The sequence below is a fragment of the Myotis yumanensis genome, unplaced genomic scaffold (assembly GCF_028538775.1).
Source record: "Myotis yumanensis isolate MYYU_CA2020_CCGP unplaced genomic scaffold, mMyoYum1.0.hap1 SCAF_4, whole genome shotgun sequence".
Lineage (NCBI taxonomy): Eukaryota > Metazoa > Chordata > Mammalia > Chiroptera > Vespertilionidae > Myotis > Myotis yumanensis.
Window position 1 is genome coordinate 79,010,488 of NW_027223755.1, and position 27,171 is coordinate 79,037,658.

Below are 27,171 nucleotides of genomic sequence, written 5' to 3' on the forward strand. Positions count from 1 at the left end.
GGAGGCAGCTGATCGATCTCTCTCATCGATGTTTCTAACTCTCTATCCCTCTCCCTTCTTCTCTGTAAAAAATCAACAACAAAAAATGCGGAGACAAAGAAACAGGACACAAATGACAGAAATCGAGGAAAGCAAACTACTGGATATAGAGTTCAAAACCACACTTTTAAGGTTTTTCAAGAATTTTCTAGAAACCGCTGATAAATTTAGTGAGACCCTGGAGGATATGAAAAAAGACCAACTAGAAATTAAGCATACACTGACTGAAATAAAGAATAATATACAGATATCCAACAGCCCGGGGACGCAGAATAAAGCCGTTCCTTTCTTTCTTTTCTGATTAACTGGACTCTCTTTATTTCCTACGCCGCCTCCTGAGCCACCTAACCTAACAGATAGAGCATAGGCCTGCAAACTGAAGGGTCCCAGATTCGATTCGGGTCAAGGGCATGTACCTCATTTGTAGGCTTGATCTCCAGCCCCCAACCAATCAATGATTCAATTTCAAAGTCATCCTTGAATTTCACAATAACCACTGTTTTATGAGTTGTTTAATTACCTGCACAGTGTTTTAAAAGCATTTGAAACAATAAAAAGACAAAGGAGTACTTTAATATGTGAAACAGCAACACAAATGATCAACTTTATTAACACCAGAATAATTCTTGCCTTTCTTTTAGCCTTCAATCTAGTTGAGAAACATTATACTCCTTAGAAGCTGCCTATCATGTAAAAGAGAGATATTTTTCTGACTTCATTTTTCCTAAGAGAAGTAAGGCATATATGCTTTTCTTCCATAAGTATCTTAGTTGGCTGAGAGGTTTTTCACTGGGGATTAGAATGAGATAAACTTTTTCTTCACTTTCTCTTGGCCAGAAGACCTCTCTCCCTGCAGGATTTCTCAGGCCCCTTCCTTTGAGGGTTGCTGGCCCTTCAACTTCCCTTTATCCAGGCTCCTAAATGGAAAGATTGTTTAATTCACATAAGTCACCATTATCATTGGCAAACATCTCCCTGTACCTGCTGGTTCTGGGCACTGGAGTAGGCTCTGCAGGGTTAAGGAACAGGGCTTGCATTTTGGGTGAGGGACAGGCAGATGGATGTGTTGGGGCAGCAGGAGCGGGGGAAAGGCCGTGTACACAACGTGGTTGCATGTAGAAGCAGGGAGAGGGTTGGAGTGGTCTCTTTGCCAGAGGGGAGACTCATGGGATGGAGGGTGCAGGGAGGGTGGGAAGGGTTAAAAACGCTGAGGATGTTCGCACTGTAGGTAATGCCAGTGTTTGGAAGAAGAAAAGATAAGGACATGCAGATGGAGTCCCTCAAGACCAGGCTCCATCCCAAACCATTCATCCATTTGTTCAAAAATTATTTATGTAGGTGCCCAAGTTTAATGGTTAACGCAGCAGAAGGCCCTTCAGTGGGAGCGGGGCGGTGAAAGGAACACATGTGAGGGCTCCTGTGGCTGAAACATGGGACCAGGGGGCAGGAAGGTAAAGGCCAGGGTCGGCTGGCTGGCAGGGGCCAGGCTATATAGGGGCTTGCAAGCCGCAGCCAGCAGCTTGAATCCTATTCGGAGGCAATAACATGCCATTCCATCCATTCCGCAGTAGACTTGGGAGCTCGGCAGTATTGTTACAATGTCACCGACGAAGAAGAAACGGTTGGGGTGGGGTGGGGTGGGGACCAGCAATTTGCTCAGGGCCAGCCGCAGCCGAGCGGTGGGGTCGAAGTCTACGAAAACCCGTCGGCTCCGGGGCCGCGCGGGCCTCGGGCTCCCGCCGCTGCGAGCGAGGCCGGCCGAGGCTTGGCGGGGAAGGGCCGCCGCAGCCCCGTTAGACCGGGCGCGCGCTCGGGGCACTGCGCATGCGCCGCTGCCGGACGGAAGCCGGGAGGGGGCGGGGCCGAGGCCGGCGGGCGCGGGGGAAAATGGCGGCGGCGGCGGCTGCGGCGAACGGGACGGGTGGGAGCAGCGGGATGGAGGTGGATGCAGCAGGTAACGGGCCCCGCGGGGGCGGCCCCTAGAGACGGCCTTCGGGGTCGTGAAGTCCGCCTTCCTGGTCCTGGGAGAAGTCAGGAGGGCGGACGGGACATCGGCCCCTGGGGGAACCGGCGGGAGGGATGTCTGGCCCGGGCTCTGCCGTCTCGGGGAAGGACATGGGCCTGGATTCTCACCTTCTCTCCTCCTCCTCCCCCCTTAGTGGTCCCCAGCGTGATGGCCTCCGGAGTGACAGGGAGTGTTTCGGTCGCTCTTCATCCCCTCGTGATCCTCAACATCTCAGACCATTGGATTCGCATGCGCTCCCAGGAAGGACGGCCTGTGCAGGGTGAGCGTTAAGCCGAGTTCTACAGCCTCCTCCGGTCGTCTCCCCCAGATAATGGTCTGTTTTCCTTCCTTTCCTGAAGCCCGTTCCCCCTCGCCCAGGACTTGGTTCACTCTGACCTCAGGCCCTCCGAAGGTGACTCGGAAGCTTGAGGATTCCTTACCCTCCCCCGTGTCCCTCTCTTCCCAGTGATCGGGGCTCTCATCGGGAAGCAGGAGGGCCGGAACATCGAGGTGATGAACTCCTTTGAGCTGCTGTCCCACACCGTGGAAGAGAAGATCATCATTGACAAGGAATATTATTACACCAAGGAGGAGCAGTGTGAGAGGGGAATGGAAGTGGGCAGAGGAGTGGGAGGACAAAAAGTGAAGTGGGGAAGATGGAGGAGGTTGGGAAGAGGTACACAGGACATGGGGTGAGTACTATGGAAAAGTGAAGACTAATTGAAGAGATCTTAGAAAAAGGACACATTCAGGTATTCTGCCCAAAGAAAGTAAAGGATGAAAGCATAAAAGGGGTTAATTATTCTAAACTGAGGGGGGAGAGGAGCTGGTGAAAATACACCAGGAGTTTCAAATTAAGAAAGGATGGTTTAAAGAAATGCTCTGGCCCCTTCCTCTCCAGTTAAACAGGTATTCAAGGAGCTGGAGTTTCTGGGTTGGTACACCACAGGGGGACCACCTGACCCATCCGACATCCACGTCCACAAGCAGGTATGTATTCCCATACATGTGCATGCTGGGCCAGAAAAGAGAGGGTGAGGGGAAGATGGGCATTGCCACTCTTGTCTGTCGTCTTCCTCTTCCAGGTGTGCGAGATAATCGAGAGCCCCCTCTTTCTTAAGTTGAACCCCATGACCAAGCACACGGATGTGAGTACACTGACTCCATGCTCACTTTGTCATGCTTGTCTATCCTCATGCTTATCTTTTATCATTGCCTTTTATTGTATGACATCTCTATTGAGTTGAATCTCCATTCTGCCACTTAAGAGCTGTGTGACTTTGGGTTTGTCATTTAACCTCAAACCTGCATTTTCTCATGTGTAAATGGGAATAATCCCTCCATCACTGGGTTTGATGAGAAAATCTAAAGTGAAAGGGCCAAGCCCAGTTTTGGGCATAGTATAGGTTCAGGTGCATTTAATGTGAGAGCTGTTCTCCATCTCTTTACAGCTTCCCGTCAGTGTTTTTGAGTCGGTCATCGATATAATCAATGGAGAGGTAATGCCCTACCTTTCAACCCTCAGATCCCGCCCCTGGTGTTTCCTGCTTTTGACTTTCCCTATATGCTCCATAGGCCACAATGCTGTTTGCTGAGCTGACCTATACTCTGGCCACAGAGGAAGCTGAACGCATTGGTGTAGACCATGTGGCCCGAATGACAGCAACAGGGAGTGGAGAGAACTCTACTGGTAACTGAGGTGGAGGGGTGTCCTTGGAAGTGGGGGTGGAAGGTGTGGTCAGAAGCCTTCTCAACCATGGCCTGTCCTTATCCCCCTGCAGTAGCTGAACACCTGATAGCACAGCACAGTGCTATCAAGATGTTGCACAGCCGCGTCAAGCTCATCTTGGAGTACGTCAAGGCCTCTGAAGCAGGTAGGACAGGGGTCTCCCTGGCACTCTTCTTTCCTGGTGAAGTGACAATATATTAATGCAGCCACTTTTTGTGCCTTTAGGAGAGGTCCCCTTTAACCATGAGATCCTTCGGGAGGCCTATGCTCTGTGTCACTGCCTCCCAGTACTCAGCACAGACAAGTTCAAGACAGACTTTTATGATGTGAGTGTAAATCCCAGGATGGGGAGGTAGGGCTCAATGCTGTCATTACTGCATGCAGGACATGGGACTCAACTGTTCCCTGGGCATGCTGTGAGGGACCTAGATCCCCTGGGGAACTGGTTCTTTCTCTTCCCTTAGCAATGCAATGATGTGGGGCTCATGGCCTACCTTGGCACCATCACCAAAACGTGCAACACCATGAACCAGTTCGTGAACAAGTTCAACGTCCTCTATGATCGACAAGGCATCGGCAGGCGGATGCGGGGGCTCTTCTTCTGAGAGGGTACTTGAAGAGATGATGCACAGGGGTCCCTATGTGCTCCATAGGCCACAACTGTTGCAGAGGGGAGGGGTGCTACACTCCCTTTAGAGAAACCTGTCGTTAATAAAAGGGGAGCAGCTCCTCAGCACCCCTTCCAGTGGCTCTGTCCTCTGTTAGGTACCCCACAGGTTTCTCAACCATCTTAAAGGAGATCCTTGGTTCCAGCCTTGTACAAAGGCAGGAGTCCCTTTTTATCATCAGCTCTTCTCCATACTCTTCAGTGACTGGGGAGTTCACTGCCACTTGAAGTGACTCCATGTCTGGCCGGGTGGACTATGTTGAGCAGAATGCTGCCTGCTTCCATCTACGCAATGTTGTTTAATGTCTTCCTATAAAGGACTACTTTCCCAAACTTAATTCATTTTTTCAGAGTGGGAGGATGAGGGATGTTAAGCACATTTCTATCAAGGACAACTGAAAGCCTTGATCCTATGGGCAGTGAATATTACCGAGGCTTCCCAATTGTTGCTAGTTTACTGAATGCTTGCTACACTGGGTATATATTTGCCTGACCTATAGGCACCTCAGCCTGATGAGGCAGAGGTGCTAGTGTTTATACTTTAGAGATGAGGCCAGGTGATATAAACATGGGTATTGTCCTGAGTAATTACTTGTGCCAGGCATTCCATTTCACATACCTTTCTTTAGGTCCCTGATTTCCATTACCCCCCTGAATAAGACTTTCAAGTAGGAATTGGGGATTAAGGAGGTGTAATGAGGTGTAGAGGCATTTCAGAAAGAAATGGAGAGGCTGTTTCATTGCTACTGTATCCTCTGAACCTGAGTGGCACCTCAGTATACACTTGAGCCCAAAGGAGATCCGGGGAAAACAGTCTCTGTATGGTGGGATTCTCATCTCATTGCATCCCATGTCTATATGGATGCCTGGCAGGTACTTTATACTCAGTGCATTTATGGAGTGGATGAAAGAAGACAAGTATAAAGCAAACAGGATATGCATCGAGAACACACAATACCTCATTTTAACAAAAGGCAGCAATCTACAAACACTTTATTAGCTAAAGGAATGAATAAAACAAGTGCAGCTCAGGAAAAAGAAGGGATCCTCCTTTCCCCTCAAGGGCAATTTAGGCCTTTAAAAGAAGGGGGAGGGGCGTTTGCACACACTATGCAGAGTAGACCCCAGCGTCACAAGTAGGCTGGAATCAGACAAAAGTGATCCGAGTCCGGGCAGTATTGACCTGCCAGACATTTAATTCCTCATACTCATCTAGAGCTGCCTGGAATTGGGCAGGTGTGAAACCACGAGATATGCAGCGCTGCTCCGCCTCAGAAAACCGGACACTTCGGCCTTCTGAGACCAACTCACGGACAGTGGCAAATATCACATCTGCTGGTCTTTGGGTCCTGAAGGCAACAAGTGTTGGTGTGTAAGGTCAGGGTACAAACAAGAGCATCCAACACGTCAGAGAATAGCAGTATTACAATTCTGAAGCCACCATCATACATGTGTCCTTGCAGAAGCCACGGGATAAGCGGTCTGCTTAAGATTTCCTCTTCCATTAAACCACTCACCTAGCTGTTTGTCCCTTGTCACTCAGTAGTGAGTCCTTTGACATCTCCATTAGCCTTATGGCTTCATTCACATCTTCCTTTTCTACTGTGTCCACCATTCGCAGACGTGCCTAAGGGGAAGGTAGGGACAGATGGGAACAGGAGGAGGGGAGTGGAACAGTCAGGGAACCCCCTTCTGTGTTGCCTACTCAGAAAACCAGTGAAGGCCCCCTCCCCTCCCCTATAAACATCCGCAGTGTGGGGCCGGCACTGTCAGACCGAGACAAGTGCAATGCCCAGGGCAGCGTCCAGCAATTGCCCAAGTCTCCGCCTCTCAACACTGGCCAGTCCCGGTGTTCAGCTGTCCTGCGAGGGAGACTAGACCCTTCTGAATTCCAGTGGGCTCCCCACCATGACAGATGGAGCTTGGGGAGCTCAGCCAAGAAAGCGATTGGCAGAGAGGTATCCCTGGGGCTCGGGAAGTGCTAGCTCAGCAGTAGGTCAGGTAATCACACTACCTGCACGAACAGCACTTTGGAGCCCCCAGGACTAAGGTCCAAGATGTGAGGACAGAAATGAAGATTTCTAGCACAGGATCTAGGACATAATGAAATTCACCCCACCCACCCCCATAGTGAGGTTTGAGCAGAAAGGCCTTTCCCTCCATGGACGCTGTGCGTGCCCTGCTGGAGCAGCAAGTACCCACAGTGCGGTAGCACGAGAGGACCACTATCTGCACTGTCAGCACTTTAGCCCCAGCAGGGCCTGAGTGGAAAGGAGGAGGCAATGAGAAAGGACAATGTTACTGCAGGCTGCCCAGTAATAGTCAAAACAGATAACCCTCCAGCAGAATAGGAACTGGGCACTCACCAGAGCAGTGGATAGTCGCAGAATAGCCAGCAGAGTCCTGGCAGAAGTATAGGTGGCGTCCTTACTAGCCCAAGCCTCTCGCCTCATCTCCACATATGCTGCTGTGATATAGTCGGCCAGAGACTCTGGCACTGTGGGCTGTTTCTCCCGGCACATAGCTATGTATCGTCTGTGAGAAAGCAGAAGAGGTTTGGGAGAGTATGCTTTTTCTGTGTAAATTTCCCATTTAAGAAAACTCTTGCCCTTGCTGGTTTAGTTCAGTGGATAGAGGATCAGCCTGCAGACTGAAAGGTCCTGGGTTGATTCCGGTCAAGGGCATATGCCCGGGTTGTGGGCTTGGGGACGTGCTGGAGGCAGCCAATCAATTCTCATCAGTGATATTTCTGTATCTCTCTCCCTCTCTGAAATCAACAAAAATAAACAAACAAAAAAACAGAAAAAAAACACACACACACACACACACACACAAAAACCCAAACAACTCTTGGGGTTAGGAAGGAATTTTTAAGTAGAAGAAAAAAAAAAATAGTGGGGGAGAGACCAAGATGGCGGCGTAGGTAAACACCGGAGACCGCTGCCGCAAACAACCATTTCAAAAATACAACTAAAAGACTGAACGGACATCACCCAGAACCACAGGAAGGCTGGCTGAAGAGAGACTCTACAACTAGAAGGAAAGAGAACAGCAAATCGAGGCTCAGAGGCGGCGCAGTGTGGAAAATACAAAGGTACCGAGGTGCGCGCGCAAAGCGGGCTGGTGGCTGAGGGCGCGGTTGTCGTTTTCGGTCGGGAGTGAGTCTCAGACTCTGGGCTCCAGATCCGGGCGAGTCTCTAGGGACCCAGACTCAAACGGGAGAAGCGGGATTATCCGGCATCAGTTGGAACCTGAGGGCAGCTTTCTCTCCGAGGTTTGCAGCGGCTGCCGGGGTTCTGAGAAGCAGAGCCTCTGGGAACGGGACTGAGCGTGGCCATAACTGCTCCCTCCGCCCGCCCTGTTGATCCCGCCCCGCCCAAACCCTGCGCACAGCCATTTGCTGATCGCCTCAGGCAAAGGCTGGATTAGCGCCTCCCCAGAAGGCAGAGTTTTCTTTACAGCTGATTCCTATAGCCAGTCGGCCTGGGGGTCAAATCCCTCTAGTGTTAACTACAACAATTAAGGCTTGGCTAGAACAAGACTGCGCACAGAGACCACAAGGGGGTGCACCAAGAAAGCATAAAAGATGCGGAGACAAAAAAACATGACAGAAATGGAGGATATGGAGCTAAGAATCGCAATTTTGAGGGCTTGCCATAAATTTGTGCAGAGCCTCACGAAAACTAATGAGACCCTCGATGCTACGATAAAGAAATTAGAAAGTAAGCATACACGGACTGAAATAAAGAATATTATACCCAATAGCAGACCAGAGGAGTACAATAATCAAACAAAAGATTCGACAAAAAACACCCAATTGGAAAAGCAAAATGAAAAAAGAATCCGAAAGTGTGAAGATAGTGTAAGGAGCCTCTGGGACAGCTTTAAGCGGTCTAATATCAGAGTCATTGGAGTCCCAGAAGATGAGAGACAGCAAGATATTGAAAACCTATTTCAAGAAATAATGGCAGAAAACTTCCCCCACCTGGTGAAAGAAATGGACTTACAGGTCCAAGAAGCGCAGAGAACCCCAAACAAAAGGAATCCAAAGAGGACCACACCAAGACACATCATCATTAAAATGCCAAGAGCAAAAGACAAAGAGAAAATCTTAAAAGCAGCAAGAGAAAGAGGCTCAATTACCTACAAGGGAATACCCATACGACTGTCAGCTGATTTCTCAACAGAAACTTTGCAGGCCAGAAGGGAATGGCAAGAAATATTCAAAGTGCTGAATACCAAGAACCTACAACCAAGATTACTTTATCCAGCAAAGCTATCATTCAGAATTGAAGGTCAGATAAAGAGCTTCACAGATAAGGAAAAGCTAAAGGAGTTCATCACCGCCAAACCAGTATTATATGAAATGCTGAAAGGTATCCTTTAAGAAGAGGAAGAAGAAGAAAAAGGTAAAGATACAAATTATGAACAACAAACATGCATCTATCAACAAATGAATCTAAGAATCAAGTGAATAAATAACCTGATGTACAGAATGAACTGGTGATTATAATAGAATCAGGGACATAGAAAGGGAATAGACTGACTATTCTTGGGGGAAAAAGGGGTGTGGGAGATGCGGGAAGTGACTGGACAAAAATCATGCACCTATGGATGAACACAGTGGGTGGGGAGTGAGGGTGGAGGGTGGGGTGGGAGCTGGAAGGAGGGGAGTTATGGGGGGAAAAAAGAGGAACAAATGTAATAATCTGAACAATAAAGATTTAATTTAAAAAAAAAAAAAAAAAAAAAATAGTGGATTATCTGTGTGGCTTGAATATCACTGACAGATTTCTCAGTACATTTAAAATTATTTTGATTTTTAAGGAAAATGGCTTATGCATGAGTAAGACAAATCCACGTGTAACTAGAGATGGTCAAGTTCTCTCCTGAACATGATTATGGCTGAAGGGAACAAATATATTTTGTTTGCTTTAAGACAACTGTTTACTTGAAGAGAATAGGTAACGGAAGAAAAACTTGAGGGACTATTAGGAGCCCTTGCACAGACCGGTGGAGAACATCGTGACAAAGTATCCTTGCAGCAGGACCCAGCCTTGCCTAGAATCTGAATCTGCCTCATCCAAGACAGACTAGTGATGTGCAAGATTAGTTCTGATGTGTGTTCTTCTGTGGCCAGCCTGGGGAGAACTAGATTCAATGTTCTCAGACCCATAACATAGAAGGGGATGGGCAGGGTGGTAGTAAGACTGAAAACTTTTCAAGAGACACACAAGACCCAAGATACTGCCACACAAGGTGAAGCAGACCTGTCCTTCCTTACTCAGCTCTCCTACCTCATAAGCTTCATGTCCAAAGGTTCAAACTGGGCGGGAGGCTGCCGACTGTGCTGGTGTACATAGGTGATATGCTGGGCCAACCTGGGAATAGTGGAGGCAAAGAGGAACACTCTTTTTGGTGCTATGCACCCTGTGCCCCAACTCTTATCTTCCTCTTCCCTGGGCTCCACTGCCTCACAGTGTGGCAGGGAAAAACATTACCAAGAAATCCTTACCAGCGTTTCAGCCCAGACCCACCATTTCCCTAAGAATCGTGGAACCATTTTCATGAGAATTTGAGGGCTTTCCAATTTCTCCTCCCTCCCAATCATCTCTAAGATATGTCTCTTTGAGTGTTGAGCTTAATTCACCGTAGGTCATTATCTCGGTCAGGGCGGTCCTGGATTAGCCAGAGAAGGTCAAATCGAGAGAGAAGTGCGGCAGGAAGCTGTATGTTCTGTTCCAGGCTGCGGCGAGGGTTGTAGCGCCCATAGGCAGGGTTGGCAGCAGCCAGGATGGAGCAACGGGCATTGAGGGTGGTTAGAATGCCTGCCTTGGCAATGGAGATAGTCTGTTGCTCCATGACCTCATGGATGGCTGTGCGGTCGGCTTCAGCCATCTTGTCAAACTCATCGATGCAGCACACACCCTGGTCAGCCAGTACGAGGGCCCCACCCTCTAAGGTCAGTTCTCCAGTTACAGAGTCTCTCAGCACAGCTGCTGTAAGCCCCACTCCAGAGGAGCCTCGACCTGTTGTGTACTGGCCTAAATGGCAGGGTCAGGAAGACAGGAAACAAGCAGACATGTTTAACAAAAGGGAAAGGAACAAGGAAAAGAGCAAGAATAAGGCAAGGACACAAGTAATGGGGACAACAAAATGAGGCCTGCACTGATCTAATCTACTTGCTCAGCCAGGCCTTCCTGGGTAAAGACCTCCCTCCCTTCCCCAACCCTCTCCCACCTTTCAAATCCCCAAAGAGAATGTGGTGATCCTATTCTTGTTTCTACATTTACCTCCCTCCCCGAGTCCGATTACTCACTGCGCGGGGCCAGGCGATCAATGTAAGACAGGAGCTGAGACTTAGCCACACCAGGATCCCCCATCAGGCAGATGTTGATGTTGCCTGGAAAAAGAAAGCCCCTGCGACTGTTCTCTTAATGCAAGTTGTCCAACAGAGAAAATATTTCTGAAGCCTACCCCACCCCCGTACTCAGGATCGTTTCTTCTGATCCATTCTGGTGCCCAAAAGCCAAGATGCCAAGTCTTGCCTTCCCTCGTCAGAGCCTCCCCCGAATTTCCTCTTACCCCTGATTTTCATGCCCCGAGGAGACTGGTCCACACCTCCCACCAGAAGGAGCAGCAGCGCCTTCTTTACATCTTCATGCCCATATATTTCTGGAGCAATGGAGGCTGCCAGCTTTTCGTAGAAATCCTCCTCTGAGGGCAAAGTGAAAATTAGGAAAAAAAGTGCTAGGAAGAAACATTCCTGGTCTTTCCCCCAGCTCCTCACCTGTGATCTGCCTCAGCTCCTCCTTGCTCAGTTCTCCAGACCCAGACTCATCATCCTCACTCTTACTCATCTTCACAATCCGATGGGCTTCCAGGTAAGTTTCTGAGAGTAAACCCTTGAAAAGACCATGATATGAAAGAAGTCCACATTATTCCTTCAGAAAGGAGTTCCTGATAAAACCCTCTGTTCTATTTTGTTTTGCTGTTAATAGTTTTCTCTGTGGGTGTGGTGAGAGTGAGTGGGCAAGGGGGAAAAGGGAACATTCCCTCCCTTCAAACTCCCTTTCTTACCTGTACCACCTGCCGGAACCCAGAGCGCAACATTGGCAAGAAGATACCAGTGACACTGATGTGGTCCCCAGGCTGGGCAATCCGTGTGTTCTCTCCTTCTACCAACACCGTGATGCTACGAGGGATATTTCCCACGGGCACTTGGTCACTCTGGGGGATAAGGGTGCACAGGCAAGGAGTAAGAAACATAAGGCCCTTTAGGATCTAAGCTCCTGCCTAGGGTTCCCACTCTTCTACTTCTTGACCCACCATAGCTTCAGACCAGCCAACAGGAATACGGAAGCAGAGATCTCCTTTACCTCTCCCCAGTTCAATCAAAGTTTCAGTTAAATATCCCTCCTGCTCTAGGTGACTTCTCTGCCTCACCTCCTCCACCTCCTCCTCCTCTTCTTTCTTCCACTTGTGAGTGACTATAGTACTCAAATCGACTCCCAAGCTCCATCTCCCCTGGGCAACACCCCCAAAACTCACATGTTCTTGCATCTTCATTTCCTGGAATTTAATGAATTTGGAGCCACGTGTCTGTAAATACAGTCGCCCTCCTGAACGGTTGGTCTGGCACTCTTGGCTCGGGCACATAATCAGAGGCATGAACGTGGGAGACTGGATCTAGGATGTAAGAAAGCATCAAAGGAAGTCAAGAAAACGAACCACTCAGTCAGTCACTTGCATCGTTTTATCATCACAGAACTGTCAAGAGTATCTTGAACTATTCTGGGATAACAGTCGACAGGCATCAAAAACACAAATGGATGGTCTACATACCAGAAAAAGAATGAAAGGTGAAAACACAGATGTTATTTTACAGTAAACAGAGAAAAGGATAAACCTCATAGACAGGAATTCTTACAAAAAACACTAACAAGTGCATTCCCGTTCCCTACTTCATACATACCGGCTGGTAGGTCTCTGCCCCACACTGGTCACAAGTGTAAGTGGCCACCACCATTCTGGGTTTAACTTCAGAGACACGAGTGACAATTCCACGTACAGTTACCAATTTCCCTACAGAGTCAGCCCGCACTTCCCGGATCACACGAGGCTTATTACTACTTGGGCCTTGAAAGTACAGTTCACTGAGAGAAAAAATAGTCATTAGCAAGGTCCTGAAGAACAAATCCCCACACCTTTCCCCACGGAGATCACTCACAATCTACGCATGAGTTCAGGAGGGTACTGGTTCTGGGGGCTTCGGGCTGCCCCAGGGTCCCTGCTCCGCTGCTCCATCATCAGTCGGTGCTCAATGTAAACATCCAGGACATCTTTATTTACCACCTACAGGCAAAGGAAGGAAGATGGGAAAAATGAGGGGCAGGATGGGGCATAAAAGGTCAGCAGGCAGAAATCACTGCCCTCCTTTCTGCTAACTCAGAAAACATGAATATCTGAGACGCTCCCTGACAGAAAAGTTCTTTGCCCTGAATTTTCTTGCAAACACTCACCTCCCTCTCCTTGTATTGAGGCAGCAGCTCCTGAACAGAATCAGCAAAGAGCCTCGCATAGCGCTTGGTGTTCTCACAAATTGAATCCACCAGCTCAGGGTCCTCCTCGGCTACATCATCTAGGTCTATGTACATTGCCACTTGTTCCCGATGAGCCAGTCGAACCTGGGGTGGGGAAAAGTTGGGGAGACCCCAGAACCAAGTTTACTGTGCTCATGCAAGAACCCATCACTGTGAGCTCAGGACAGATTCCAGGTCTCCACAGGGGAGAAATAGTGTGGGACAGCAGTACTCACTTAACCCCCCAAAGACAGCTCCCCAACTCCTAGAAACACCTCAATCATCACAAATGTAGCATCATATCACTTACCAAGTACCGGGTACCGCACTAAACATACGTCATTTACAGACAGATGTGCTTGTTGAAATAAGCCAGGCCACCTTACAGCTCCTTAAGGTGCCATTCCCTCCAACCTTAGACTTACCAACTGGTTCCCATACTTGAACTGCTTCTTGCCAAACTCGTCATCCTGGTAAAACTCTTGTAGGAATTTCTTCACTTTTTCTATAATGTAAATATAAAATCATGACGATCAACCTTCCTTTCTTTGAGGTACCTTTTTGCAAACCCCTGACAGAAATCTAAGAAACCCACTCTTGGTTAAGTGACTAATTAGTTATATGAACATTTAAATCACCCCACCCCACCCCACGTAATTTTCCCCAAACTGGGCAGAACTCCTTTTCACAAGTCTGTTTTTATCTAAAGACTAAGGGGGCACTTGGCCGTTGAAAAATTACCCAACACCCTCCCCCTGGGGAAATTTCAGTGTCTGCCTTCGTTAGAAATCTCCGTGCCCGTTCCCAAAGGCCTCCCAACTCCCAGCAGCAAACTCAAGTCTCAAGGTTTTCAGCTTTTCTTCCGTAATTATTCCCCGTTTTCTCTCGGTGCCCTAAACCTGTGCCACTAGTCCCATCCTCCACCCCACCCCCTCGACCGCCACTGCTTCCGCTCTTAGTAAACAAAGAAGCACATGGGCCCAGATGCTGCCGCCTCACAGCGCGGGATTCCTCCGCCCGGGGGAGCTGGTCCGGCAACTGGCCAGCTGGTCCAGGGCACTCCGTCGTCCCCGTCTCGGCCCCATACTACCTCCTCTAATATTCGCACTAAAACCCTGAATTCCAGGCACGCCCCCGCTCTCGGCAGCTCCCTCGGAGGCTACCGCGCGGAAGGACACTGTTTACACACGAAGCTCCCTCCGAGGCGTCGCGCAACTTCCGCCCGCCTTCACTTCCGCTTGTAGGTTGGACTAAAATGGCCAATCCCCGCGCGCAGCGGCCCGGGTCAGCCCGCCCCCGGGGCTTCGACATCCCGGGAGAACGCGGCTACTTGGGAGTGCCGACGCGCGCGCAAGGTAGCGGGACCAGCGGGGCCCGACTCCACGCCCTAGATAAGACCTTCCGAGGTCCTGGTCTCGCCTAGGCGCGACCGTCTCCACTCGAACCCCCAGCGGGACTATCCGCCGCCCCCACTCGTCTCCCGGACACCATCACTAGCTCTTCTCCGACCTCGGGTCTCCACGCGCCTCCCAGGCACCGTGTGCCTTAGCCACGCCGCTTCTGGACCCCGGCTCTGGCCTCGCGCGCCGAGCGGCCCCCAGGACCCTAGCTCACATCAACAGGTGCTGGCCGGGAGAGTTCCCGCGCCGGACGCCCCTCCCAAGCTTGCAGACCCTCACCTTTCTCCAGCGCGTAGTCCTTAAGAGCCATCGCTGCTGAGGACCGTGCAGCAGCAGTTGGCGCGCTCAGGGTTCTCACTCTCCCGTAGCAGCGAACGTTCCCGCTGCAGACTGTGGCTGACCAACCGAAATTGGCGCGAAACGTCGCCCAACACGTGACCGGCGCAGCCGCGTATGGGCCAATCCGATAAGAGATCCTCTGTCCCGCCCTCTCGCCGCGGGCCCAGCCTCGACCAATCACCAGGCGAACCTGGGCTGAGTGACGGGGAAGCGACGAGGGTGATGAAAGGGACAGGTTGGGCGGGGTGGGGCAGGCGCCGGATTTCCCGCGTCAGAGGAGAATCGGTCTTAAAGGGCCAGCCTACACGCGTCCCTTTGTTCGGGGCTGCCGTCCCTTTCTTCTCCTTGTCCACTCTGCAGAACGGCCATGATTTCCCAGTTCTTCATTCTGTCCTCCAAGGGGGACCCACTCATCTACAAGGACTGTATCCTTAACCCACGAGTCCACGGGGGGGAGGCTGGGGTGGGAATAGTGTCCCAGAGCTAGCTTGTGTCTCCGGCTCCTTAGCTGTCCTTCAACCGGTCAGTCCGCGGGGACAGTGGAGGCCGGGATGTGGCCGAGCTCTTCTACCGGAAGCTGACGGGACTGCCTGGAGAAGAGTCCCCGGTTGTCATGGTAACCACGGGGGGTTGGAGTGATATTCTGGCAGGGTCGGGTGGAGGGGACGCTTCCTCCCCCTCGGGGCTGTGTCCTTGAGAGCTTCCCATTGGGATGGGGGCCGTGCATTCCTCCAAATAATATTGAGGAAAGTTTATTGAGCGCTAACAATATAGCAGGCACAGCTCCTCGCATGAGGAAGTAACTCTCATGAACCCCACTTTACACTTGGGGAGACTGGGCCCTTGGGAGGTTTCTGGTTCGCCCGAGGTCGCACTGCTGGGCAGTTGGGGAATCAGGGTACCAGCTAAAATCTCGTGGGCCCTTAAGCACAACTCCCTTCCTGACGTTTTCTCTCCCCCCGCCCCCCCCCCCCTTTCTGCCTCAGCACCACGATGACCGGCATTTTATTCACATCAGACACAGTGGTCTCTATTTGGTGGCCACGACTTCAGAAAACATTTCTCCCTTCAGCCTCCTAGAGCTGCTCTCTCGGTGAGGAGGGCAGGGCGGGGCCGCTGGGTGTTGGGGGGTGAGAGGAGGGAGAGAGGCACGTGCCATTCTTTTCCTCAGGTTAGCCACCCTCCTGGGCGATTACTGCGGCGCCCTGGGAGAGGGGACCATCTCCCGCAACGTGGCCCTCGTCTATGAACTCCTGGATGAGGTGTTGGTAAGGCTCAGAGATGTCCTTGGTCGTCCCTGTTCCCTACAGAGCTGCTCCTTGACTGTGAGGCCAAGTCCACTCCGTTTCACCTCTTTGCTCCACGGGCCCCCCTAAAACTGCTCTTCCCCCGTCGGTAGGATTACGGCTATGTGCAGACCACATCCACAGAGATGCTGAGGAACTTCATCCAGACCGAGGCTGTGGTCAGCAAACCCTTCAGCCTCTTCGATCTCAGCAGCGTGGGCTTGGTGAGCCGAGGGACAGAGGACCAGGAGGGAGAAGGTTCGGCCGGGAGTGTCAGACCTTGAGGACTGATTGCTTTGGGTGCTTTGCAGTTTGGGGCTGAGACACAACAGAGCAAAGTGGCCCCCAGCAGTGCAGCCAGCCGCCCCGTCCTGTCCAGCCGCTCTGACCAGGTGAGGGAGACTACACAGGTTCAGACCCTCTGATTCTGTTTTAGGGGATCCCAGAGTCCAAGATGCCTGCCTATCTTTCCACCTCTCCTAGGTTTGGATAATCCAGTCCCTTCCCATACCTCGTGTCCCCCACCCTGGCCCTAGCGTCCAGGCTGTTCAGCCTCCAACTACCCAAATGCCCTCTCTTCCTCAGAGCCAAAAGAATGAAGTGTTTTTGGATGTGGTTGAGAGACTGTCCGTACTGATAGCATCTAATGTAAGTCTGGGCCCCCCGCCCTGGAGCTGAGGACAGGGAGTATCTGGCAAACATTTGGGGAGGTCACCTCTGGGCACTAACCTCTCTGCCACTCTCAGGGCTCACTGCTGAAGGTGGATGTGCAGGGGGAGATCCGACTCAAGAGCTTTCTTCCCAGTGGCTCTGGTGAGAAGTCTGCAGGGTGGGCCTAGGGTTGGGTGTGGGACAGACTTCTTGGTGGGGTTTGTGGTGGTATTTGGTGGCCTTTTCTGATGTCCTTTTTTCTGGCAGAGATGCGCATTGGCTTGACAGAAGAATTTTGTGTGGGGAAGTCGGAACTGAGAGGTGAGAAAAAAGTGGGTCTTTCTCTCCTACCAGAAGCTTCATGCAGAGAAGTTAGAGACAGATCCCTACCCCATCCCTGCTCTTCTCTCCCAAAATATGGCTTAGCAGAGGAGTCTTTCTTTCTAGGTTATGGGCCAGGAATTCGGGTGGATGAAGTCTCATTTCACAGCTCGGTGCAACTGGATGAATTTGAGTCCCATCGAATACTCCGCTTGCAGCCACCCCAGGGCGAGGTCAGGATGGGCTGGCCTAGCATAGTCCATCTACCCAAGGGAAGGGAGGCAGTTCAGGTGTGAGGGGACCAAACTGATCTCCGTTTCTCCCTCATCTTAGCTGACTGTGATGCGGTACCAACTCTCAGATGACCTCCCCTCCCCGCTTCCCTTCCGGCTCTTTCCCTCTGTGCAGTGGGACCGAGGCTCAGGCAGGTGAGACCATTTCCAGTTCTAGAATTTCTCTGGAACCCAAGTCAATAGGTAGATTTATTGTGGAGGCATGGTGGTTAGTGGTATAGGTTACAAATTAGAAAAAGGCACCCTCCCTCCAAGTGGACTCAGCCCCATGAACACTAGTGACTAATAGAGTTGAGTAGATTTCAGCCCTTCTCTCATTCCTTCAGTACGTGTATGGGGGCTGGTGAGATGCCAGTAGGATATGGCTAGAGTAAGCATGTCAAACCCTTGGCCAGTGGGCCCATGCCTTGTTTGCATGCCGGCCATGAGTTTGACATGCTTGGGCTAGAGTAACGGTGTTGTATTCTCTCGTCCAGGCTCCAGGTTTATCTGAAGTTACGATGTGACTTGCCCCCAAAGAGGTATGAGTGGGGTTAGCCAAGACTAGCATAGCTATGGGGAGTAGGAGAAAGGGCCCAGATAGATACCTGTCGCTACGGCTTTCAGATGCAGCCACCAGCCTAGGAATCAGTTTGGTTAGAGGCTGAAGAGTTTGGGAAGGGGGTGGGGTGGAACTTGTACTGAATTCCAGCTGTGACATTAATGAAGTGTGAAGACAAGTCACTACCTTTCTGGGGCTGACTCTGTTCCTTTCGTGTTTGCAGCCAGGCTCTCAATATCAGGCTTCATCTTCCCCTGCCTCGAGGGGTGGTCAGGTTAGTGTGTGTGCATTATGGCTTTACCAGCTTCCCTGGACAACAGGATGGCACTGGGGAGGAGAGTATATACTGTGGGGGTGGAAGTGGCCTGCCCGAGGCAGTCGGGCTGAGCCTAGCACCTTTCCAAACTCCAGCCTGTCTCAGGAGCTGAGTAGCCCAGAGCAGAAGGCAGAGCTGTGGGATGGAGCCCTTCGCTGGGACCTGCCTCGGGTGCAAGGAGGCTCTCAGCTCTCAGGCCTTTTCCAGGTATCAGCTGCTGATTCTCTATTTTCAGCCTCCATTTTCAGTCCCAACTCATGTCTCCTAATATAGTTGCGTTGTTCCCACTAATATAATCACCTTCCTGGCCCCACGGCTCCCCTGCCCACCTTCCTGTCTTCAGCACTCATCCCTCTGCCTCTATCCCTCACAGATGGAAGTCCCAGGTCTGCCCGGGCCTCCTGGTCAAGGACATTCCACCTCAGCCCCTCCTCTGGGGCTGGGCCCTGCGAGCCTCTCCTTTGAACTTCCCCGGCACACGTGCTCCGGCCTCCAGGTTCGCTTCCTCAGGTTGGCATTCAGACACTGCAGCAATGCCAACCCCCACAAGTGGGTGCGACACCTAAGCCACAGTGATGCTTATGTCATTCGGATCTGAGGCTCCCCAAACAAGGACATGAGCAGAAAAGATGGTGGCCTGTGGTTCAGGAGAAGGACGATACCGTCTTCTCCATTCTTCTGGCCTGTGGTTATGGATCTGGCTGGAAGAGACCTAAGTCCTAGAGACCAGGAGGGCTCAACAGGTTAGATCCTTCCATTGTATCGGACACAGGAAGGACTGAGGTGAATCGGAACTTATAAATCAAACTTTTATTATGAGGAGCTGGCTGTACAATATCTAAAAAGAAAGTTAAGGTGAGGGAAGCAGATGACTACTTCCTTCCATCGTGTGTGTGTGTGTGTGTGTGTGTGTGTGTGTGTGTGTAGAGAGAGATTCTTGGGAAGAGAAGGTTGGCAGATGTGTGACAGCATCAAGGGGCAGGCTGAGGCGAGCCGGATCCAGGGGGCTGGGAGCCATTAGCCTTTGGAGTCCCTGGAGCTGGAGGAGGGCTATCTCCAGCTTCTTGTTTTCCCCCACAGAGGGCACTGCCCCCAAGTGGGGAAGGGGCTGAAGATTGGGGAGGGACTGGGGAAGGGTGGGAGGTGGGGGGGCCTCCTTTGCCGTCCCCTGTTGGGGGAAGAGAGACCACTATGTACTTCTGGACACTGCCGGGGCCAGAGGGAGCAGTGCTGGGGGGTGCAGCTGTGGCAGTGGAGACCAGCTTGACAATGGGCTGCACACTGGGGACCGTGGTAGTGACAGGAGAGGTGGTGGTGGAGCCTGAGCCAGGGGCTGAGGTGCTGAGGGACAGGACCTGGGAGAAGAACGTAAAGTCAGTGTCTGTTATCTTGCATCCTCACCACTCCCCAGGCCTGGGGGAATACCTCACTTGCTCCAACCAAATAATCATCCTCTGATTCATCCTCAGGGGGAGAAGCTATGGCCTTCGGGGCCCTGGGAAGTGCTACTTCTAGCTCCTGTTTTGGGCCCAGAGGTGACTGGGCTCTACTCTGGGGTCTCTCAGGACAGCATGGTGACATGCTTCCCATCATCCCTGGTCCCATAGGGCTCTACATACCTGTTGGGTGGATGAGGCACTAGAGGACGATGACATTACAATAAACTTGGTGGGAGGAGGGGAAGGCTGAGGTGGAGCGGCAGCTCGTGCAGACACCAGTGTCTGGACGGGCAGTGCAATGGAGCCAGGGACTTTCAGCAAGCCAGGGGTCCGAGGGCCAGGTTGAGGGGCCTGAGAAAGGGTCAGCGTGGGTCGGGGCTGTAGGAGGAAGAGGCAAGAAGAAAATGTCAACATCTAAGAAAAAGGACTCGTCTTGCTCCTGAGTTGGTCTCACTGGGGTGGGGTTTTAGTTGCCTCCAAAACTTTTGACTCGGAGGGCCCTGGGTTTTAAAAAATTCATGCTCAGCATGGGCATGCCTGAATTCCACATCCCAATGCAAACTGGGGCTCTGTCCCACCCCCGTTATTCTTCATTCCTCCTCTCCATTTGGTCACCCTTCCTCCTCCCTGGACTGTCACTGACCTGAGTGATGGTCAGAGTGGTCCTGTTGACCTGCTGAGCCTGCAGAGCAGCTTGAGCCCGGGCCTTGACTACATGGGAGCAGAGGAGGGGTCCAAGGGACCCAAATTCTGCCCGATAGGCATCCTGATTGTCAGGTGGTGGGCGCAGCTTTGCCAGAACAGGGGCACAGTGCTTCTGTAGAGATAAAGCAGCAAAAAAAAAAAAAAAAAGCAGGTAGGAAGAGGGTTGGGATTCTCAGAAGCGGGTGAAGGCATGAAAAAGGCTATTACCATTTCAGTATGTTCTTATTGAAGGCCAAACTGCTGGCATAGCAGTGTGTATAAGGAATGCTGTAGTTTTTCTTAATAAGAAAACATAGGCACCAATTGGTGTGAACAGAGAACATGCTAAATACCCTGGTAATATCTGAGAGGTAGTTTTGGTTCATAGGGCATATGCTGTACACAGAATGGGCCAAAGTGATGCAGAAGCATGAGGAGTAGTGCAGTCTTATTTCTTATTTAACTCCTTTGTGCCTCAGTCTTTTCCATCTGTTAAATAGTACTGGACTCTGAGGTTGCTCTGAATATATGAGGCAAAGATGGGATAAATGAATAAAAGACCACATTCTTGCTAAACATTGTACCTGTGTGTGTGTGTATGTGTGTGTGTGAGTGTGAGGGGGGAGGGAGGATTAGTGGGAAGAAGCAGGGGGAGGCAGGGGGCTCTGGTCACCAGGAGGAGGCTCTGCACGTGGTCAGCTCCAATTCGGTCAATGTTGCTTAGCACAGGGCCATCCAGAACACTTCGGATCCGCTCCCCCTCCTGCTGCAGCCGTGGCAGAATCAGAGTTTTAATCACCTGTTGGAAAGGAAGAGAAGCCAGGGCCCTGGGGTCACCACAGAGTCTCCCAGGTGGTGGGCTACTGCCCACTATGACTTCATGATGCCTCCCTCCCAAGTGCTTCCCCACTGACATCATGTCCCAGCTCGGCCAGGCCTGCAATGGAGCCGTAACGTGTAGTCCATGGAGTCTTCTCATCCACCCAGCTCTGTAAGGGGATGGAAAATAAATCCAGGTAAATGGGCCCGAAAGCCTAATTGGTAAGGACCCAAGTCTCATAAACACACTTTCCTTGTAGATCATTAAGACATTACAGATATATATGGCATACGGCTCAAGTCCCATTCCCAATCCCTCTGCCCTCTGCCCCTTGTTTTCAATTTCCACCCACAATTGACCCACCACTGCTCTCATTGTCCTGGTGACAACCCTGAGGCAGAGACGTGAAAGGGCTTACTTTCCTTATTCTGGCTCACCTTGGTGAAGGTCTTGGTGATCCGGGACTGGATGTTGTTAGTGGTTGTGCTGAAATGCTTGCAGATCTGGGCCACCAGGCGGGCAGCAAAGTCCCGGAGTGCCCAGTGATTGTCCACATCTGGCCTCAGACACAACTGTCTGCTTACGATGCAGGTCATCACAGCTGGAATCAATTCATGCACCTGAGAGAAAAGTGATAAGGCAGCTAATTATGGTTACTGGCTTACTGCTGGTGGCGGTGAAGTCTCCAAAGCCTGGGATAAGAGGTGGGTAGGCAGGACCACTCACGTATTTTTCTAGATACAGCGTAGGGTTGTCCATCAGTGCCTTCACCATGCGCATCAAATAGATGAGCAGGGCCAGGTTGTTCTGCACCACGTTCACACGGACCTATAGGAGGGAGAAGTGACAGGGCAGGGAGACACTTTAGATGAGCTTCCCCTGCCAACTCCTCACCCCCTGGAACCTCATTCTAGGGCCTGACCACATGGGAGCAGAGGAGGGGTCTGAATCCTCTCACCCCCTCTGAGATGAAGGTGCTGAATCGTGGCAGCATCTGATAGAGCCCTGGGTCTGTTGCGATGCTCTGAAGGGCTTCCTGTGGGAGGAGGGGAATGAGTGAGGTGGGGGCAGGTACCACGGGGAGAATCTGTGGGGCCTCCAAGAGAAGGAGTCTGCGGTAAAGGCAGGGTGGTGGGGCCTCACCGCTCTCTTGGCTTCACATGACCCCACACAGGCTTCAGTGATCTCCTTGTAGTACAGTTGCTGCTCCACAGACAACTCATGGATACTTCGGGGCTTTAATCGAAAAGGGCCCCCCTCCAGGAGGGGTGGTGCCTTCTTCTCTTTCCCTGTGTAAATTGGGAAGATGGGCTTGAAAAAGAAAGCTCCAGAAGCGGCCTCAGTATCAGAGAAACCTTGAACCTCTACTCACCTACCCAGGGAGACCTGGCTTCCCTTATGCTGCTTGGTCCCTTCTGGGGCTTCCTGGCTGACCTCACCCAATTCACAGTGACTATCTGGCTTTGGGGAAAGAGCCAGAAGAGGCCTGGCCTAGCAGTACTGACCTTTGCCATCAGCTGGAGCAGCCCCTTGACCTTTGCTTTTCAAGGGTCCATCTTCCTCCTGGCCTGGCTTTGCTGACTTCAGGGGTTCTGTGGCCTCAGCTTTCTGCTGCTCTTTGGGAGCTGGTGGGAAAGCAGTCAGTTGCAAGAGTGTTGAGAGGTAGAAGGAGGGGCGGGGTGGGGGGGCGGGGGAGAGACAGAGGGATGGGCTCTGGGCAGGGAGGTTACCTGGAGGTGGATTCTCTGGGATAGCTGGCTGGCAGCCTTCAATGCTCAACCAATGAGCTGTGAGGAAGGAAGGTATCAAGTTGAACTGCTGCCCATGAACACTAGGGAGTCACGCCACACTAAGAAACGTGTGTTTTTATTCCTGTTCCCACTTCCTGCCACTCACCAGGGATCTCACACTGAGGGTTTCATCCTTGTGAGACTCCTTAAACCCATAAGCATTGCCCCTCCTTTCCTTCCCCTGCCCCCCGCTCTCCTTTCCCCCAACCTTTGAGGCAGACGTCCAGGGGCACCCGGGGCAGAGGGGTATTGATGATGTCACTCAGGTCAACCTCCTTCTCCTCATAAAAGTAGAGTTCCCGGCCCCCACCGGAGGCGAACCGGAAAGGAATGAACTCTTGAGCATGGAAGCCATACAGTGGCTATCTCAGGAGAGAGAGAGAAAGACAGCAGGATGAGAAGGGGGCCCATGGGAGGCTTGTTCTCACCCCCCCTGCCCATCTCAGTCCTGTGTGTCCCAATCACCTCAACGTTCTTTAGCTTCAGTGCATAGTCAATGTCACTGGTGGTGAGCTTCTGCCGCTTCCCCATGTGCATGAACTTTAAGGCATCCTGGGTGGGAGAACAAATGTCAGCCTGAGGCCCCGAGGAAGAAGGGGCCTGGGCACCCTCCTCAATACAATGCAGGACTGGGTGGAGGGGCCAGATTACCTGTGCGATCTCCTTGATGCGGTAACTGACTTCATCTGTCAGCAGCTGACAGGTTTCTTCCTGAATCTGGGCGATGCCCATCGATTCGGCCACCACCTTCATTGACTCCGAAGGCAGCACAGTATTGCTGAGCTTCAGCTTCTTCTCCTCCGCCATTCTGGAGCGCCTCCTCCCTCCCCTGAAGGATGATGCCCCGGGGTGGAGAGATGGGAGATCCTGGGGGGTGGGCAGAAGAGATAAAAAGAAATGTGAGACCCAAAGTAGAGGGGCTGTCTGCTCAGGAGAGGCCACAACAAGTGGAGGACAATGAGGATGTGAGGAGGGAAGAACTCGTGGGTCCCTTCTGTCCATCCCCACATGAGTCAGCACTGGGTGTAATAGAAGGAGGTAGCAATTTGATCCAGTTCAACGTAATTTATTGAGCTCTGATTCTATGCCAGGCACTATACAAGTGAGGTATAGTAGGGATGATCTTGACCCTCAATTTAAATACCAGCCCTAGCATTACTGTGCTGTGTTACTAGGGGAGGTTACTTCAACTGTCCCTGCTTTGGATTTCCATATTTCCATAAAATATGGAAGACACTTTTTTCCTAAGGTTGTTTTATGCATACTTTCATCTCTCTTGTCCCTTCTTGCATTATTACTTGACACAAATACAGTACTGGTTAAATACAACTTCTCACACCCTGACCCTATATTCTTGTACAATTCAATATGATGAGAAAAATACACAATCATCATGGCTAATTACCACTTTAAATTCATGGCCACAAACTTCAAATGGGCCCTTACTCCTGCAGACAAGCATATGTAACTCAATGCACCCAGTCTCCCTCTGTCCTGTGTGACAGCCTTGCTCCTTCCCCACTTTTGGCCATCAGAAGGGGCCTCCAGACTTTCATCATGTCTACCCACCGCGTAGCACTGGCATCCACATACCTGCCTTCCCACCAGTTACTACAGAGAAACTGTTCATGCCCGACACCACCTCCAACATTGTTCCAGTGTTTCTCCCATCTCCCTCTGGCATCAATTTCTCAACCTACAAGATCATTTCTATCAGCCTGCAAAACGCAGTTATTTTTCCTAGCTTAAAAACAGCCTAAAAAGGAAGGAAATTCTGACACATGCTACATGAATGAACCCTGAGGACATTATGCTGATTGAAATAAGCCAGTCACAAAAGGACAAATATGGTATGATTCCACCTGTGTGAGGGTCTTAAGCAGTCAAACTCAGAGTCAGAAAGTGGAACGGTGGTTGCTAGGGGCTGGAGGAGGGGGAATGGGAAGTTATTGTTTAATAGGGACAGAATTTCAGTTTTACAATGTGAAGAGTTCTGGAAATGGATTGTGGTGATGGTTACACAACAATGTGAATGTATTTAATGCCACTAAACTACACTTAAAAATGGTTAAGATGGCTGGCTTTATGTGTATTTTACCAAATTAAACATTAAGACAAATCTTTTATTTCACTTTCTCTATATGATATGCCCCATTTTTTCTCCTCCTTGCAATAAAACTCCCTCAAAAAGTTGTCTTAACTTTGTTTCTAATTCTCCTCTCCTCTCTTGAACCTACTCCAATCAGGCTTTTGTCCCTCTAGGTCCCTGAAACTCTCAAGGTCATGGATGACTTCACATTGCCAAATCCAAGGCCCACTCTGTCCTCCCTCATCTTCTTTCACCTCAAAGCAGTACATAGCATAGCTGACTACTACTTTCTGAAAACTGTTTTTTTACTCCACTATGGCACCAACTTCTGGTTTTCCTCCTACCTCACTGGCCATTACCCCTCAGTTTCCTTTTCTGGTTCTTCCTCCTCACCTGCTTAATGTTAGAATGTCCTAGAACAGTGGTCGGCAATTAGTCAACAGAGCCAAATATCAACAGTACAACGATTGAAATTTCTTTTCAGAGCCAAATTTTTTAAACTTAAACTATATAGGTAGGTACATTGTTATTAACTTAATTAGGGTACTCCTAAGGCTTAGGAAGAGCCACACTCAAGGGGCCAAAGAGCCGCATGTGGCTCGAGAGCCGCAGTTCACCGACCACTGCACTAGTTGATCCAACCAGATTCCTCCATTCCCACTGCAGGTGCCCGTCATCTATCACCTGGGTAACTTCAATAGCCCCCGGAGAAGCTCTTCCGGCTTTCACCTTGCTCTTGACTTCTACTCCCAACACAGCTGCCAGAGTGATTCTGTCAAATTATAAATCAGATTGGGTCATTGTTCAAACTCTGTAATGGCTCCCCATTTACCATCCAGTAAAACCCAAAATTCTTATGGTCCTCAAGGCCCTTTCTGCGTGACATCTCTGACCTCCTTTCCTTCCTTCTTCCAGCTCCACTGCCCTCCTTGCTGTTCAAACCTGAGAGGCATGCTCTTGCTTTATGGCCTTTGCTATTCCTTCTGCCTGGAATGCTCTTCCCCAGATGACAGCCTGACTGCCTACTTCCACCACCCTCTTCCTCCCCAGGGCATCTAACATCCAATCCATATTGTATCATTTCTTATCGATGATCACCACACCTCCTCCTCCCGCGCCGTATGGACAGAGATCTCTGTCTACTGTGTTCACTGAAGTGTTCCCAGTGAACTGTTGCCCGAGACACTGTAAATATTCAATACATATCTGCTGAGTAAATGAACGAACTGTGAGGATTAGAGATCTGAGCGCTCAATACATACTCGGTACCGGTGTTATCCAGGGGAACAAGTACAGACCCAAGCTTGGAATCTACTGTCTGGCCAGCAGGAAGGGGGCTCGCTTAAGGCTGGTATTGGGAAAACGGATGCAAAAGTGTTGAGGACCGACTGCGACTGCGGGACGTCGGTGGGGCTGGGGCGGACGCGCGGAGGGCGTGGGAAGATGGAGACCAAAGAGAATTTGGTTCTTCCCTACACATCCAGCTCTCCTCCTCCACTCTGGTCTCATTTGCCGGGAACACACTTATGCACACATACTCCGCGCCTGGAGCCGGGGTACAGGAGGCGGTCGTGCCCCAGCGTCCTGGCGAACTACGAATCCTTCAGTACCCTGCGGTCTCTGCCAGGAGGAGCTCACAGCGCCCGACAGCCCCTCAGGGTGGTGGAGTCGGCGGAAAGCCTTCACCTAGGACTAACCTGAGCGAGAGCCAACGGGAAAACGGGCCCGGGGACCCCAGGCCGGGGGTCCAGCCCAAAGGAGCCGGGAGCCCACCTCATCCCCCCTATGCAGACACACAGAGTCCCCACGCGCACGGACACGCAACCAACCGTCCTCTTCCTGGTCCCCGCACAGGCCCGACAAGGGGTCGAGGCCGGGGTACCCCTCGACCCCCTCCCGCCAGCCGAGCGTCCCAGGAACGAAGCGCTCTCACCGCCGCCAAAGCGCCGCTCAGCCGGCGCTCGGCGCCATGTTGGCCCCGCCCCCTCCCAGGAGCCGGTCCTGGCCGAGAAAAGGAGCCAGTCCCTACCCCTTCTCTGACCAGGAATAAGTTCTCTAGACTCACGGCCTGAAATTATGTAAAAACCCTGTGTCTACAGCTACATGTCAGGAGCAAACACTTCTGTGGTGATGACTTCTGTGGATCGCCTCACTACCCGGCGGCCAGGACCTTCCGGAGG

At 51.2% G+C, this 27,171-nt stretch overlaps 4 protein-coding genes across 12 annotated transcripts; 2 read left to right on the forward strand and 2 right to left on the reverse strand.

Annotated features, from left to right (window-relative positions):
* Positions 1-1,911: 1,911 nt before the first annotated feature.
* On the forward strand, positions 1,912-4,773 carry COPS6 (COP9 signalosome subunit 6). The gene is made up of 10 exons (XM_070412642.1): positions 1,912-1,993; positions 2,199-2,324; positions 2,511-2,642; positions 2,946-3,034; positions 3,130-3,192; positions 3,496-3,543; positions 3,620-3,734; positions 3,826-3,918; positions 3,999-4,099; positions 4,238-4,773. Exons 1-10 carry the CDS (start codon positions 1,927-1,929, stop codon positions 4,376-4,378), a joined length of 975 nt encoding a protein of 324 aa, XP_070268743.1. The 5' UTR covers positions 1,912-1,926; the 3' UTR covers positions 4,379-4,773.
* A 643-nt stretch (positions 4,774-5,416) lies between these two features.
* Positions 5,417-14,824, reverse strand: MCM7 (minichromosome maintenance complex component 7). 4 transcript variants are annotated; one of them, XM_070412630.1, is made up of 15 exons: positions 14,702-14,824; positions 13,448-13,527; positions 12,963-13,127; positions 12,671-12,795; positions 12,416-12,596; positions 11,992-12,129; positions 11,521-11,670; positions 11,231-11,345; positions 11,026-11,157; positions 10,760-10,843; positions 10,091-10,484; positions 9,738-9,821; positions 6,807-6,975; positions 5,958-6,067; positions 5,417-5,789 (listed from the first exon to the last, which is right to left on the reverse strand). In XM_070412630.1, exons 1-15 carry the CDS (start codon positions 14,730-14,732, stop codon positions 5,588-5,590), a joined length of 2,160 nt encoding a protein of 719 aa, XP_070268731.1. In that variant the 5' UTR covers positions 14,733-14,824; the 3' UTR covers positions 5,417-5,587. The 4 variants fall into 4 exon arrangements, with proteins under 4 accessions (XP_070268731.1, XP_070268734.1, XP_070268733.1 ...); XM_070412633.1 differs by lacking the exon at positions 14,702-14,824 and adding an exon at positions 14,022-14,084; XM_070412632.1 differs by lacking the exon at positions 14,702-14,824 and adding an exon at positions 13,997-14,052.
* AP4M1 (adaptor related protein complex 4 subunit mu 1) lies at positions 14,794-19,033 on the forward strand. 2 transcript variants are annotated; one of them, XM_070412640.1, is made up of 15 exons: positions 14,794-15,184; positions 15,282-15,377; positions 15,748-15,854; positions 15,933-16,029; positions 16,161-16,271; positions 16,359-16,439; positions 16,633-16,695; positions 16,794-16,860; positions 16,966-17,019; positions 17,146-17,252; positions 17,353-17,447; positions 17,789-17,833; positions 18,077-18,127; positions 18,265-18,376; positions 18,543-19,033. In XM_070412640.1, exons 1-15 carry the CDS (start codon positions 14,876-14,878, stop codon positions 18,765-18,767), a joined length of 1,620 nt encoding a protein of 539 aa, XP_070268741.1. In that variant the 5' UTR covers positions 14,794-14,875; the 3' UTR covers positions 18,768-19,033. The 2 variants fall into 2 exon arrangements, with proteins under 2 accessions (XP_070268741.1, XP_070268742.1); XM_070412641.1 differs by having other exon boundaries at positions 15,045-15,186; positions 15,289-15,377.
* On the reverse strand, positions 18,958-27,160 carry TAF6 (TATA-box binding protein associated factor 6). 5 transcript variants are annotated; one of them, XM_070412635.1, is made up of 15 exons: positions 27,057-27,160; positions 23,554-23,769; positions 23,368-23,454; positions 23,111-23,264; positions 22,843-22,899; positions 22,618-22,737; positions 22,256-22,401; positions 22,071-22,148; positions 21,839-21,940; positions 21,550-21,732; positions 21,207-21,281; positions 20,966-21,091; positions 20,252-20,425; positions 19,789-19,986; positions 18,958-19,524 (listed from the first exon to the last, which is right to left on the reverse strand). In XM_070412635.1, the coding sequence occupies exons 2-15, from the start codon at positions 23,707-23,709 to the stop codon at positions 19,141-19,143; spliced, it is 2,040 nt and encodes a 679-aa protein (XP_070268736.1). In that variant the 5' UTR covers positions 23,710-23,769; positions 27,057-27,160; the 3' UTR covers positions 18,958-19,140. The 5 variants fall into 5 exon arrangements, with proteins under 5 accessions (XP_070268736.1, XP_070268737.1, XP_070268740.1 ...); XM_070412636.1 differs by lacking the exon at positions 27,057-27,160 and adding an exon at positions 26,925-26,976; XM_070412639.1 differs by lacking the exon at positions 27,057-27,160 and adding an exon at positions 26,821-26,975.
* Between the last annotated feature and the right edge of the window lie 11 nt (positions 27,161-27,171).